Genomic DNA, 16,319 nt, shown 5'->3' on the forward strand with positions numbered 1-16,319 from the left:
ACACGGCAAGCAAGCTGGTGCTTCACATCTAAGTAGGTGTTGCTAAGAATAACTGCTGGAAGACCTCCAAAGACCTCCAGACTGCTGCAGAGTTGTGCTCTGTCAAATAATCTAACAAAAATATAAAGAAATATTTGCTTATAAATTTCTATTGGAAGATACCTGATAACCAATACAAGGTGTAAAAATAATCGGTACTCCTTTTTACTCTCTCTCAACTTCAATGCACCCACTTATTAATATTTCCAGTTAGCAAAGATTTTCCCGCCTGGACTGCAAAAGGTTCCTTCTAATACTGAAATTTCAAAGAGGCAATCCATTTTTAATTACTTTCACTACACAACGAACTAGAGTATGATGCTATTAACAGACACTAATCATATAAAGATTTATATTCTTATTCTCACCAGTTGTTCCAAACTGTAAGAAGGTTACGCACAATGCTCTAAAAGTATTGCTGTAAGTATATAACAAGTAAAAATAACAGTGTAATAGCAACTTCAAGAAGTACTCAAAAATACAATTACTATGGCTTCTATGGAAAAAGAGTTTGATTTATTCAATATTTCACAGCCTTTATAAGCCACTGTTTGTTTAGCTTCAGAATGCATTTCCTTCATGTCAAGCTATCTTGATTTTAAAAATCATCTCCATCTATTTAGATGAACCAATGAGACAGGATTTTCCCCTTCCAGCAGGCATTACTTAACACCTTTTTGTCATAGCGCAGACATGTCAACATGTATGTAATACACCAACAATGGCTCTGCATCAAATATTGACTGCTTTCGAATCAACATAAAGAACTTTCGGGGACAAAGACTAACTACAGTTCCACAAAAATGAGATTCAATACTATTTGTATTTCCTTATTATATGCCTGAAGGAGATTCCATTTCTCTCTCCTGGGCAGAGAGATTTGTTGTTCTGTTCCTCCCCAGCTTGCTGCCCTCTACCATTCTTTTCCCCAGTCATCCTTTGGCTTTATGCACATTTTTCCTCCACGCTCAGTGGTATGCGTCTGTTTTCCTCACTTCTTTAATTCAAGTTCCCTCCTTGTGGCTCCCTCTGTTCTCCTGCCTTTTGAGCTCACTTGACTCTCCAAATTTCATTTCATATATGCACCTAGTGCCCTTCCTGCCCTCTTTGTCCTTTCATGCGCATTGCCAAGTCTGATATATTTTAGAATAGCATGAAGTTGTATATGCATTATCTCCTCTAAAATAAAGTTTCTTTTGCATACACTACAAGCATTTACATGACTGAGAAGATGGTGATTTTTAAAGTTAGCAAGCTTAGGAGTGTCTCTGTGATAGTTTTCCCCCATGAACTTATTCTTACAGATAAGTTTTCAAAAATAAAGTCCTCCTATCAAGATCTACTACATGAAAAAAGTCTATGTAAGATTTAGAGACCATTAAGTTGAAGTTTCAGCCACAAGATCTTCCATATTTACAGAACAGATACATGTTTTATATTAAGAACAACAAAAATGCACATTTTATGTTAAGCTGTTCTAAAAAAAAAAATGCCATTAACACAAGAGCTGTACCATTTACTTATCTGGATTAAGTATCTTTAGAATAAGAGTCCAGTGAGTTACAAAAGGAATTTTTTAAAAAAAATACAGAAGGTAGTCTTACTTTTTCATCATCGTCAGAAAAAGGGGCACCTCCAGGAGTCTTATTTATTGCTTGGGCAACACCAATAATCTCTCCATCACTGTTTCTTATAGGCATGCACAAGAGTGACTTTGTCTTGTATCCAGTCAGTTTGTCAATCTCGTCATTAAAGCGTCGATCCTTCAAAAGAAAATAAGGAAGCATTACCATGCATGTCATACACCTAAGGCAAAGAACTTTATTTTCTTAATGTCATATATAGTATTTTCAGCAGTGTTATGTTGTTGCTTCGTTGTTATTACCCCATTCTTTATCAGCTGTTTTTCCTCAGTTAAGATACTAGTAGTTTTCTCAGAGGATCAGTACAAGGTGTACCATTACATAATTGTATTCACTGAAGTCCCACATTTATACCTCAATTAGAAGAATGACCTACCTAAAGGATCACTACCATAGTGGCTACCAGGAGAACATGGAAAACGAAGACAAATTAAACATACGGGGAACATAATATGAGAAGAGAAAAAAATGTGATAAAGGGAATGCATAACCCACTTAGGGCTTTGACAAAGCACAAGCTCCTTACACCCACAACTCAGCACCATGACTGTGCCTTCTTTGGTGGCTCTGGGGCCATCTGTAAGCAGAGCATCCTCCACAGCTCCATGACAGCAGCACAGGCCTCGGCACTGGCCATAGACGGTCAGACCCACCTTGCCCACAGCTTTCAACACAGGTAAGGAAACTATCAGTGGCTGAAACTGTGGCCTGGTTCTGGCCCACCACATGTTCACAGGCAGTTTTCAGTTTCTTCAATCTTAACTGCTAATGCTTGCTCGCTGTCTCTCTATATTGTTGCAAATAAACTTTTCTACCAGTGAAGCTGTGGGTAACCACAAGGCCCTTGCAGGCACTGCTGAAAGCCCTGAGCTCCTCCGAGCCACACACTAAGGCAAGAGCTGTTTGCAGTTCACCAGATGTATCTTTTAATTGTGTGTGTGTGAAGCATGCAGACGTTGGAGTTTTGTATGAAAGGATAACAAGCCGCAACGAGTGCTATGCCACCTTAATTGAGAACGCAGAGGACAGTGAGCCACACAGATTGGTATGTACTAATTTCTAGACTATCTCTGGCTACAAAATCATGATGTTTACATCAGGAATGGTGCAAGGGTGTCTGTTGGCTGTATACAGCATGGACAGATGCAGAATTAGGACTTCAATGTAAAATAGGGAGCATACCAGCATGACACTATATATTCGTCCTAAATCTTTACCTATTTTTCAGAAGTTTATGGTAGTTCAGTCAGTGATCGAGGTGAGCTTATGTACGGGTTGCTTTACTGATCTGTACTTACTCTTTACTGCCTGATATCCACACCAAACAAAACAGCTTCTGAATTTTCTTGCACATTGTAAGTTATAGATTATACCACCATAGCTAGTACATGACAAATACCAGGAAGAATCAGTTTCAGACAGAAATGCTACATGAAGTTGCAATACCTATAAATTTATGTTTGTTAAACACTACATAAACTATGAAACAATGGAAGATTTAATGGAGACTGTATCACAATACTAACATCCAACTAAATCATTGTGCAGCAGGCTGAAAACGTGCGGGCAAATATCTGGGTAGTATGAAATTCCTAAAGTGTACTACACATCAACCAGAGCATTTTTTCCATTAATCTGTAGTGCTCTAAGGGGCAAATTTAACTATACAACTCATTAGTGTTAACAGAACAGAGCAACTGAATCTCCACAATAAAAGTTTACCCTTAAGCTTTACATGGCAAGTAGCAATCATTTATTCAAGAATTTTGCAAGCATATTTCTTGTGTTTTTGTTTATTTTCAAATTTTGCTGGCTAATAAATGTATCTAATATGACCATCATCAAGATTTTTTTATTGTTGGTATAGATTTTTTTTTAGGTATTATTATTTCATATGCTTTTGAATTCACTTGCATTTAGGTTTTTTGAACAATGTTAATACGTAATTAGCTATGAAGATTTTTATCTATTTTAATTCATGCACATATAAAATCTCTAAATCATGATTAAATAAATATGCAGTGTAATCCTACTGATCATAAAGCATGCACTGTTTAAAAAAAATACAGAACACATGCTGTGAGTATAAGATCCCTCTTAGAATAAAGTGACAGAAATCAATCTCTTACAACCAAATAATAAAAGTGCTTGTAACGTATCATGGTGAAGAGTAAAGATACTAATAACAAGATGTTCTGTGAAGTACCAGCAGCAACTATTTTGTTATTCAAATTTTTTTCTAAAGCAATGAATGTGCCTAAGGTTACACAAATTTATTGAGAGGGGTACATAAATAAATGCTTGCGTCACATTCAAAGAGGACTTCACTTTTCAACACAAAATCCAAATATTTTATTAAAACTAGAATTTCTTCATACTTCTTGTCATTCCTATTCTATGTGCGGTCACAGTGCTGTACATAGAGTATAATTCTATCCCCAAAGCTATTCAGATACTAAAGTCTTAGTAGTAGTACTGCTAATCCCAATGCATCAAAAATGTATTTAAATTGCATTTAGACAATTCTTACTTCAGATTAGAAGTAAATTCAGGTTTAGGGGCAACTGATGTAACACATTTTACACAAAAGCACAAGTAGTGTCTCATGTCTTAGTGAAAGCCCAAGTGCTTTAATACTTGTAGGAATTTCAGAATGTATTACATGGTAAAAGATAAGCTACCATCTTCAAAAACATAATTAGTTGTGCAAAAACACACACCGGGTGGTAACATTACATCCTGAGATTAAATTACATTTTATAAACATTTAAAAAAATAATGCCATTGTTTTGTAGGTTACTGCTACTGAATGACACCCAGCAAATACTGGTATCTACTATTAGTAACATGACCATACATACACACTTGTGCTAGGCCATGCTGCCATTTCACATCCATATTCTGTAGATGCTCGCGATTTCTCTGTCAAGTAGATGGCAACTCTTTTTGGCCCCACTTCTGTCTGTTACACTTTAAATGTAGTACATCAAGTAAGATTTATACGGGCTAGTATTCCATTTGGATACAAATGCTTTTTCAAAGAAATACAATAAAATCTCAGCTCTTTCTGGAAAACTAAGTACAGGAAAGTCCCTATTTAAAAAAAGAAAAAAGCTCCCCCACGTGCCAATATGATTCTCGGCACATAGCTTAGCTAAAGACATGACTCAGGGAGTATATTGTTTGGATACGCAGTTTGTTTAACCTTCTCCTGCAGGATATACACAGCTAGTTACCTCTGGAGAAAGATTACTGTATATACAAACGGAAATGCTTAAAAGATGCATTAGATTTTTTTTTATATGACTTTCTATACTTGCCAGAAAAGCAAGAGCAGCTTAGAGTACTTTTGATCATTAAAAGTAATTTTGATCAGTCTGAAGCTTTTCTTAAATACATTAACATTCGTAGTAAGCAAACAGCTGAGAGCAAAATTCAAATCTTAGCAGAAAATGACTTTCAAGCTAGATTGACAAAAACTAAAGGAAACTGAACTAAACATGTGTAATTTGCTTACGTGGCAGCATGCAGAAATCCATCCTCTGGAACCATACAACTTGAACTCCAGATGACAAAAGTGACTCAAAGGAAGCTGCAAAGTTCAGAAGAGGTACTGCTAACAGCATCTTTGTTCATCTTGGTAGAGAATAGTATTCAACAGCTCTTTTATCAGCCAGGGAGGGAATTACTGCTATTTACTGGCAGCAGCTCTGTTCCTCCAGGGTGAAGTTAGCATTTAGGCTGCAGACAATAGTTACAGCCAGTTCTGACTCCCCTAACGTGAGGGAACTGAGATGTTCCACAAAAATAAGCACAAGTTTTGTTTTCAAAAATTTAGACAATATTGACTATGAAATAATGTCCATATTTGTCTCAGGTGATGAAAACAATCCATGCAGTCCCTAATCTCAGATAAGATTTGATTGTGATGAGGAAGAGATTATTCATTACATCTTTACTGATGGTAAAAACTGACAGGTTTTTTTTTCCTGGCAATTTTATTTCTATTTTTATTTCCTTGTTGTGAATTGCAGATGCTATAGAAATAGACTGGTTCAGTCACCTAAAAAGAAACATGATTTAGAAATGCTCCACGCTCACTCATCATAAAGATGAACATATACCTTTGGCTATTTTATTACTTGTTGCAAGTTTACATCCTTTCAACCACAAGGAATTAATATCAACTGTGCTATTCATATACAGTTTATAGTACTCCTCTGCCACAGAATATCAAGCTCCTGGTTCTTTTTTTCTTTTATTATTATTATACTATTTCTTTTGTTCTGTTTTAATTCTGTAATTTCATTAGCAGTTGTTCTTCCTTAGACCTATTTCTGCCTCTGGAGTGTACTAAACAGTCTTTGCCTCCATAAAGACCAGATTACCAACATGCAGTCTTTGATAAGGCTTTGATGAGATTCCCTTGAATTATTTGTGCCTAACAACTTCCTTAGGAGAACCAGAACGCCCATGATAAATGGTTTTTAATAATGGCATCAAGGTTCCAGACCTGCCTGATCTTGTGATCTTTCCACATGCTTCTAAACACTTCATAACAACTTCAATAGAAGCTGAAACTGTTCTGAACTGTAGAGAATGCTGCCTAGCAAGGGATGGTTCTTCTACAGTGCAATTATCACACACTAGGCTTCACCAATGAATAAATTAAACATTATTTCTTCAACTGCTTCTTGGTAATGTATGAACTACTATTTAGAATTAGCAATTGTTACTGAAATATTGATAATATGCTTTGTGTTACTGAAAAAGACAGTCCCTGCTCCGCTAATTTTGTTCAAAGCAAAACAGAGTACATGGGGAAACACTGAAATGACAATGTGCCTTGACTAGTAACATTATTGCTGATTTACATCTTGTGGGCCTTATAAAAGAAGCAAACCTTTAAGGGGGAGTTTAACTGAAAAAGGACAGCTGCTGGACAGACCAGAAGTGAGTTGCAATTTGTCCGAATACACTCAATTAAAAGAGATGCATTGTTGTAAAACAAAACAGAGGTCGGGGATAAAAATTAGGAAGAGGTATTCGTGTTTATCTGAAAGTTTCTTTTGTTTAGGTAAAAAGGTTCACTGTAGTGGGTAGTTTAATGCAACTGTAATTTACAGTCCTGTGGCATGTGTAGTCATTGCCTTTTCAAAAGGCCTCAAGATTAATACACAAAGTGCTGTTTGACCTGTGGTGGATGGTGGCACACAGGACAGGGGCTTGTGAACCTGTCTGAACGGGATAGATACAGTACAGCTGCCACTGTCAGGAACAGATTTAACGATGAGCTATGAATCCCATGTTCCTTAATGGACACTATGGAGAACCATGGACACAGGATGCATTAGCAATCTGGAAAGTGTTTTTTAAAAGCACAACTCATTCTGCTATATTGCTTCTCTGTTCAAGTGGATTTTGGAAGTTTCCTGTTTGTATCTCTTCCTGGGACTTCTATGCAAGGAAGCACAGAGACCCTGGAGCAATCAGATAGCCTTAGTCCCAGAAGCATACCATTCAACAGAGATGCAACAACATGTTTTGGTCTTCCTGACATCTGATATCAGATTATCCATTTATGCTAGAGAACCAGACTACCTTCTGCAGAAGGGCATTACATCTCTGGAGCAGAGGCTAAAGGTCCAGTACGCACAGTATAGGGAAGTTAATTCATTTAACTGGAAAAAGGAGACACTTTTGAGGAAAACCTCAACAAGAACTCAGTAAAAAATGAAAATCACCAAGATGTGAAGTGAAACTCTATCCCTAACCTTTTGTGGAAAAGTAGGCAAGAATTTTATTTTGGTGACATTTGGGAAAGTGATGAGGAAATATACGTAAGTTAACAAAATAAAATACTGTTTCTGGCAACATTAACATTACTGAATCATGCAAACTCACACCTAAGAAAACTGAATGACTGGATGACCTGTGTTATGTCCCAAACCTCTTATGCCCACACCTGCCTTCTTCCATTGCTTATTGTCATAATAGGATGTTCATGGCAGGATCTAACTGAGAGGTTTTACTGGGTTTAACAGCATCAATAAAAACCTCAGTGCCCAAGTGTGAACTGTGATGGCTGAGAAGCTTGTACAAAATTTATGTCTGCTTCTGCTCACAGGGTAGTAACCTTGAGCAAGGAGGCCTGTTTAGCAGCAGACAACAAGGCTGCTAAATCAGAGAAGCCCTCTGTCAGACTGCAAAAAAATTTAAGATACAAACTGTATTATTCTACAGGCTCATCTGCACCAGGCTCCTGGGTAGTAAGGAGTAACAAGTAACTAATGCAGCACTTCCTTTTAAGTTCCTTTTACAATCAAGACTTACCTTCAGAAATTAGGGACAGACCAGGTACAAGCCGTACTTGTATGTAATTGCAATGGCAGTACTTGCATGCAAGAACACTCAAGAATTACGAGTCTTCTACTGACTGTTTAAAACATCACTAAAACCAAACTGAGTTGGTTTTACTGCTTTGGTTCTACATAATTAGATTTCTAGATGTCAGAGACATTCAAAATGTGAAGACTGAGGCACTTTTAACTAGAATTTCACAACTGCCAGCAAGGAACAGTTATTCTGTAGGATAAGCCTTATCCTTCTCTCAAGTTATTTATTGATTGTAAATTCTTCTTTGGGGAAATATCACCCTGTAAAGTGTGATATTCAATCAAGTAAAGACACAGAAGAGACCAGGCTTGATTCATCAATCCAAGTGCCGGTATTTCAGCTGCCTGTGCAGTGACACTGCAGTCCTAGTTCTTTTTGGACATATTTAAAGATTGTCAATAAAAGATAAAAGACAAAAATCTTCATGCTTTTATTCTATACAAGACCAGATTAAGGTACAGACAGGTTTGGTTTTTTTCTAGGGTTCTGGAATCATATAATGTTATCAGAATCTCAAATTCTGTTTAAAAAAAATACTAAGTTTCTAGTTCCTGTAACCTAGGATAACATTAAAAGTGTGATATGAAATTAATCAAGAACACAAGGGTCAGAAATTCTAGAGCCTGGAACAGTTCTAAGCAGCATAAGTTCTTATCAAGTGAGCTGATATATTCAAATTTACTTTTCTAGATCGCCTACCCTCACCTTATCAGCTGAAAACTCAAAATATTGACCATGCTTACAAGCTCTGATCCCATAAGATACTCATTATCTTGATGTACCTGAGGCTTCAACCAATTTGAATCAGGACCTAATCAAATAATGCCTATCTCCTGTATGTCAAGTCCTCCAGATTCTCCTCTGTATTCATAAAATTACTCCATTAATCTGACTATCAGAGCTATACAGATATTGGGCCAAGACTGGAAAAAGTCAAATCAGCTGTATTACAGAAGTGACAAACAAGAAAAATCCATTAGGGCCCAATCCTCTTTTCTTTGATATGAATAGCAAGTTGGCTGTGGATCTGAGGTCAGTAAATATCATTGATCATGGTTAAACCTGAACAGCTACACTTAGAGGAGGACTACCAAAAAAATAATCCCTGCTGACTAGGAAGAAGAGGTAAAACCTCATTAAAAAGTCACTATTTCTATCATTTACTAAAAGAATCTACACCATTTTCCAACTTAAAAAAAAAAAATAAATCCCTTCTCAAAAAATTCTAGGGACATGCCACTATTCCACAGAAGGCCATAGAGGGTCTCTGAAACTCCCACCAAGCAGTCAAAACAAGCATTTTGTTCTTGTTTTATCTTACTTAAATGTACATTTCTTCTTTTCTCAAGACATTTGAGGTAATAGAATAGGTTATATTAGAAATTAAACCAGTTTCAACTTCTGAGTAAGGTTTCACCAACTGCATTTGAGTGTTGATTTTCAGTTTAAGTAGGTGGTTCATACATTGTTAGTAAAGGTACAGGTTTTGTTGTTTGGTTTTTGGTTGTTTTGTTTTTTTTTAATAGGACAGCTCTTTGAACTTGGTAAGAAAACATGTCCTTTTATATCCTTATCTAAGCTAGTACAATTTGTATTTGTGAGTATTATTAGCATGATTTAGAGAAGAAAAAGCATAATTCTAAACCACGTTAGCTAAGAGTCAAATAATGTAATGGGGGATGAAACCTGCCTGAATACGTTTGCAGGAATTAAGTCTTCATGACAAAGACACTGTTTTCCTTCTCCAAAGTATAAGGCGAAAGAACACAAGAGGTGCTCAATAAACAGGCCTGGCTTACTATATTTCACCATTCACTGCATAGTTGGGGGTTTTTTTGTTTGCCCTCCCCACCCCCGGAAGGGCTCCAGAAAATAAAACAAGGAAATTCACAGCAAAATTTCGTTGAATATATTGTATTTCAATTACTGATTGAGTTAGCTAAGTTGTATCAAAAAATAGGTAATAAGAGTAGTATGTTTGACAACATTGTTAACCTGAGTATTATTGTACTACCAAACTACATGGGACAAACATCTTCGATTTAATGTACTTCTGATTGACTTTATAGGAAGCCATCCTGCAGGTGCCTCTACATTTACAGAAGTAAAGAAATTGAATTTGGGAGAGACCTATTCAATTTCTCAATCGTGCTTCCTATGAGTGTACAATATGTACACTTTTACAGAAAACAAAAAGAGCAATCCAAAAGACAGCAAGTTATCTAGATTCAAAGCATAACATTAAAAAAGCTAAATACAAATTTAAAAAAAAAAAATGAAGGCATCCAGTCTGTTCTAGATACTCTTCTCTAAAAATCACATATGGTATAAATTACATTGTGCATAAACAAGAAACAGAAACCAAGTAACAAACCCCTACAGTAGATATTGTTAAAACCTTGTAGAGAAGAAACTCACACACAAAAAACAATAAAGCAATCCCTGAAGAGACTTCTAGGTAAGGATTGCTGCAGCTATTTCTGTCATCTCCCCCAAAATCCCTAAAGCCCCAGAGACAAAGGCGGGAGAACAAACTAGTACCATTCACCAGCATCTCAAACCTAATTCTCCCAAGTAAACATGCACACAGCCCAGTTATACTGTGACTATTTATATAGCGACAGCAATATTTCTTTGAGATAAAATAAATAAAACATATAAGAATGTGCAAAACAGCTCAGTCAACTCTATTACTTCACTCCCAAAACAATCCTTTAACAAAAAGTAAGGAACATTAACCCTCAAAAAAAAATAATCTTAATTTCCAGATTTAAAACTAAATAAGTCCATATATAATTTGAACATAAAAAAAGCTTACTTTTAAAAAAAAAACAAAAAATGTTCATTTGCAATGATGCAATACTAAAGTTTTTTGACTTTTTTTTTAAATATCAGTAGTTTGGGGCTTTTTGATTGGCAGGATTGTGATATATCATTTATGTCCTTTTCTGACCACGGTTTCATTTATTTAGTTATAGACATAAGTAACAATGCATGTTGTCTACTTATGACTGGCACAAAATTAATGGGAAAAAATAGTATAGGTAATCTTCTTTAGACAGAAGTAAATAACTTTGAAAGCACTAGCAAGTTTGCAGACATGACTGCTAAGCTAGTAAGCATAATTATGTTTCGTGGTCTGAGCTGATCAATAACAGGGATCTGAGGAGTTTCCTCTGTAGGACAACATTACCCAGATCCATCAGGTTTTTATTTTCTTTCTTCAAAATAAACTCTTGTTAGATCACCAATAGCATAACAGTAAATCAAGTTGTGGTCTTATGTATGGCAGCTTCTGTGCACTTCTGCTCTGCCTGCAGCATTATTAAAGAAAAAAAATGTTTACAAAGAAAAATATTTTTCCTCTAATTTTAAATACCCAGCCCCTACTGTTTGCTCCATCACAGTGGCTCTCTGTGCCCTTCCGTACTGGACCTGACTGATACTGCACTGGGAGCCTACCACAACCATGTTCACATTCCCATCTTGTTCCAACCTCACTTGGTCCTAGTGTTGGTCCCCTAAATATGAACGATTGCTTATATAAAATATACACACGCACAGGGTAGCTTTGAAAAACTGATACTCCTCTGAGTAAAGGGACCAACAAGACTCCTGTGCATGTTTCAACAGAAGTCTGTGTATGGGTTAGAAGCTGCAGGTAATTACTCAGGTGAGCAACACATAGCTTCAAGTGTTACAGAAGCAATATAATAAGATTCTCAAATAATAAATTGTAAATATCTTATTGTGACAAAGCAGTAGTGTTATTAACTAAGCCACACTCATTTTTAAATGTGCACTGTAGAGACATTAAGCTCAGACTGCACATAGTTGCTGTTACCCTGTTAACACACAAAACTCCACTGAGCCATTAGCTCGACATGTTTATATTTCATAGTTTGTCAGCAGGGTTGTTTTAGAAAAGTTAAACAAATTAACTTGCATAATGATGTATGCATGCTTATTTATTAACTTTGTTATTCTATAGAAAAACTACACAATAGCATACAACTGTAAATAAGCAAAATGAAACATCCATTAGTTTTGAAAAACTGAAAACCAATCAAACAGCAAAACCCATTACCAAGCAAGGCTACAGCCTTACTCAGTCTTCTGCTTGTAACAGGATTTCAGCTACAATTTGAAGGGCCTAATCCTGCAATTCTTTCTCACAGTCACTAACCTGCTCTAACCAAATACATGCATTTCCTTCTCACAAGGAAGTTACAGGCCACAGAGGCACCAGTTTCACACCCATTCCACAAAGAGTGTCTGAGGGGGTAAAAACCTGAAAAAGCCTGTCTTCTTCAGACAGATGGACTAGCTGAGCAATGAACTGATTAAAATCTGTCAGCTTAACAAAAGATGGTTTTACAGGGGGGGCAGGAAACCCCCCTGCTCTCCACAAGGCTTTCCCTGGGCAAGCTCTGCGCAACCAACAGCCATGGGGCCTACCAGAGGAGGGAGGGCTGGGGAGCCAGGCCCTGCAGCTGCTCTGCCGGGGAAGCCAGCGGCACCAAGGTACTGAGTACACGCTCCATAAGGCAACTGAGAAAGCAAGCCAGCTAGATTTTATTATTACTAAAAACACCCCCCAAAATTACTAACCTGTTAATGCCCTGAAGTCCTCCATGCTCGTGTTTGCCTGGGAATCTATACCCACTCTCAGCACCCCCTCACACCACCACTGAAGCAAGGCACCGCAACATCCTTCAGTGCTGATTTTGAGTGTGCGAGCCCCACTAATTGGCTGATAATTACCCAACAGCCTCAGTGGGAGTTAGAGAAAACTCATTACACATGGGTATGGGCAGACTCCTTCCCCCCCACCCGACCTTTGCCACCCCACTGTTCCCAGCATAGGGACTTGCAGCAAACAAGCCCCACCTGGGCACCCTGCACCCCACCGCCACTAGCCCACCTGCTGTTCATCTCAAACCCACGAGGTAGTCACTGCTGGCACACCTGGGGCAGCAAGCAGGTGCTGTGCATCCATGGAGTAATGGCTGAGCAACCCTGGAGGATGGGCCACTGCCCACCTGGTTGGTGAGATAACCTCGTCTGCCCCACACAAGCATGGAGAGGAAGGTGTCTTCCCTCACGATACCTAAGAGCTGTCACCAGCCGCGTGCACTGTGCTGTGCAGCCCTGTCTGTCCTGGTGATCACAGAATCGAATCATAGAATTGTTTTGGTTGGAAGAGACCTTTAAGATCATCAAGTCCAACTGTTAACCTAACACTGCCAAGTTACCACTAAACCATGTCGCTCAGCACCACATCTACCCATCTTTTAAATAGCCCTGGGATGACGATTCCACCACTTCTCTGGGCAGCCTGTTCCAATGCTTGATAACCCTTTCGGTGAAGAAATTTTTCATAATATCCAATCTAAACCTCCCCTGGCACAACTTGAGGCCATTTCCTCTTGTCCTTTCATGTGTTACTTGGAAAAAGAGACTGACCCCCACCTCTCTACACCCTCCTTTCAGACAGTTGTAGAGAGCGAGAAGGTCTCCCCTCAGTCTCCTTTTCTCCAGGCCGAACAACCCCAGCTCCCTCAGCCGCTCCTCACAGGACTTGTTCTCTAGACCCTTCACCAGCTTCACTGACCTTCTCTGGACCTGCTCCAGCACCTCAATGTCTTTCTTGTAGTGAGGGGCCCAAAACTGAACACAATATTCAAGGTAGGGCCTCACCAGTGCTGAGTACAGAGGTACAATCACTTCCCTGGTCCTGCTGGCCACACTATTCCTGATACAGACCAGGATGCTGTTGGCCTTCTTCACCACCTGGGCACAGTGCTCATATTCATCCAGCTGTTGACCAACACGCCCAGGTCCTTTTCTGCCAGGCACCTTTCCAGCTGCTCTTCCCCAAGCTTGTAGCACTGCATGGGACCCAAGTGCAGGATCCGGCGCTTGGCCTTGTTGAACCTCATACCATTGGCCTCAGCCCATCAATCCAGCCTGCCCAGATCCCTCTGTACAGCCATCATACCCTCAAGCACATCAATACTCCTACCCAACTTGGTGTCATCTGCAAATTTCCTCAGGGCGCACTCAATCCCCTTGTCCAGATCATTGATAAAGATATTAAAGAAAACCGTCCCCAGTACTGAGCCCTGGGTCACCACTTGTGACCAGCCGCCAACTGGATCCGCCTGAGCAACAGCATGGAAACACGAAACTGTATGTCAGCCCTCAGGTGGCTTTGGACATGTGCCCTTCTACACAGCCTTGGCATCTACCCAGAGCTACTGCCCCCAGCAGACATCTCCAAGGTAAGAGTGGAAGGCCTCAGGACATTTTACACATCAGTCAGAAACTGCTCCCTGAGAAGACTTATGGAGCAAGGGAAATGATAGGAGGTGAGGAGACCTCCTAAGCTGCTGCTCAGAGGGCTCTCCACTGTGGAGAAGCAGGAGGGTGCTGCCTTCTGTGGGGAGATCCCTCTCTCCCAGGCCACCGCCGCTGTGACATGAAGGATGTGTTCACCTTCACTGGGCTGCAGTTTCAGGGATAATTACCACATCCCTTCACCAATTCACTGGCTCATACTTAGAATTTAAAGTAAAGTTTTCCTAAATTTTTCGTGATGTGCTGGGGTGTCCTTTTGCGGAAAGCACATTAGACCAGTTTAGTTCTTTACTGTTGCAATTATCTCCTGCATTCCCTGTGGTGCTTCCTAGTCATGTTCAATGCACAGCAAAAATTATTTTAACTCATTTTTTCTGTATTACATGGAATTTTAAAAAATCCTTGTTTATTCTGCTTGGCAGGTTTCCTGCTCTCTGCTCTCTAAAGAGCAACCTCTGTCCTTGTTAAGAGTCATCACTGAAATGAATACAGCCGCTGTTGGTGCTCGCTGCTCAAGTGCTGCTGAATAAAACAGTGCCTAAGTGCTTCCCATTTGCAGAACTGAACCTCCCAGGACCCAGGGTTTTAATGCTTTAACTGCTCTTTAATATTGAAAGAGACGCACAGTTAATATTGATGGTAACAAACAGCTACCCTGTGTAATGAAATGTGGCTCCCGTCTGTTGGTGACCTTCTACACCAACAACCTGTCCCAGATGGGCACTCCCAGGCTGAAAGGTTTGAACCCACGAGCGATAACTTTGTAATGCTGTCCTGCCCTGACACGGCAGGGGACAAAGAGTGCCCAGAGGGCCTGAAAAAAGACCAAATCAATGCCTGTACCTAGCTGTTTAAGGATATTTAAAATTTACTGTAAAGGGTTGTGTATGCATTAGCTGTACTACACTTGGCCTAAACTTGAAAGAGGTAACAGGAGAGTCCAGAACAAAGACAGCTTGATTTGTCTTTTGTTTTGCTTGATTTTAGTTCCAGTAACATGGTTAAATTTTTTTAAAAAACTTGAGCTGTACTGAAAAATCATTTCTACTCATCTTTTATGCACTTTCTCCAACTTACAAAAGCCCATGTCTTGGCATGACCCTGTTTGAAATTTTTCCTCTCTTTGCTCTTCACTTCATTAGAACATCCATCTGGTACGCCATTTTTTTTTCTGTCTTTTAAAGCTACGTTTTAAATTCCAAATTTAACATAAGGTGTACAGAAACTTTTTTCAGCTGACACTGGCAAATGGCAGAACATATTTTTCACCACTTTCTGATGTATGCTTACTTTCTAAAGAGTAAGATTTTTTTTCACTAGTTAGAAGGACTTGGGATGCTATTAAACTATCTCCCAACTTTTGCATAGCTAAAGATATAACGATAACCAAACACTACTTGTGATGTAAAATTTTTGTTATTTAAATACTGCTCTAAAAGATGGGACAAAATTTAAATCATCGTTAATTTCAGCTAAACATCATAGAAGGCCTGTGAGAAGAAGGGATGATATGAAAATATCCATAGCTTTAAATAGGAAAAGAACTTAAATTTTTAAACAACTCATAAGGACTGCAGATAAAGGTTTAATAGCCTCTCTGCCTGTGTACTTAAAATATGCTTAATAGTCTTCATATATGACTGCAAAAGCCACATCTGTGCTCTGTTAAAAGGAGCCTCAAAAGACATTTAGGTCCCAAATTTCCTTGCCAGTATGACTGGATTCTTCCAACAAGTGTGCTTGAGACAGAGTCTATTATTCACATAAGGAGTCAGAAATGCTCCCCAAAAATAACACAGGGGAAGATCTAAGGCCTTATTTTAAAATTTAAACTGACTAGGAGTTCGATTTACAAGGCAACTGGGTAACTTCCAGGAGAAA

The 16,319-nt window shown here is 38.7% G+C and overlaps 1 protein-coding gene across 1 annotated transcript in view; it reads right to left on the minus strand.

Moving 5' to 3' along the window:
• The window catches only part of PDE11A (phosphodiesterase 11A), a 142,857-nt gene that overhangs the window by 122,324 nt on the left and 4,214 nt on the right, over positions 1-16,319 (minus strand). The window contains exon 2 of the mRNA XM_063340503.1: positions 1,644-1,802. Within this exon, the coding sequence (XP_063196573.1) occupies positions 1,644-1,802 (159 nt within the window). The remainder of the gene's footprint in view (positions 1-1,643; positions 1,803-16,319) is intronic.

The sequence above is a fragment of the Chroicocephalus ridibundus genome, chromosome 7 (genome assembly GCF_963924245.1).
Source record: "Chroicocephalus ridibundus chromosome 7, bChrRid1.1, whole genome shotgun sequence".
NCBI classification, from domain to species: Eukaryota; Metazoa; Chordata; class Aves; order Charadriiformes; family Laridae; genus Chroicocephalus; species Chroicocephalus ridibundus.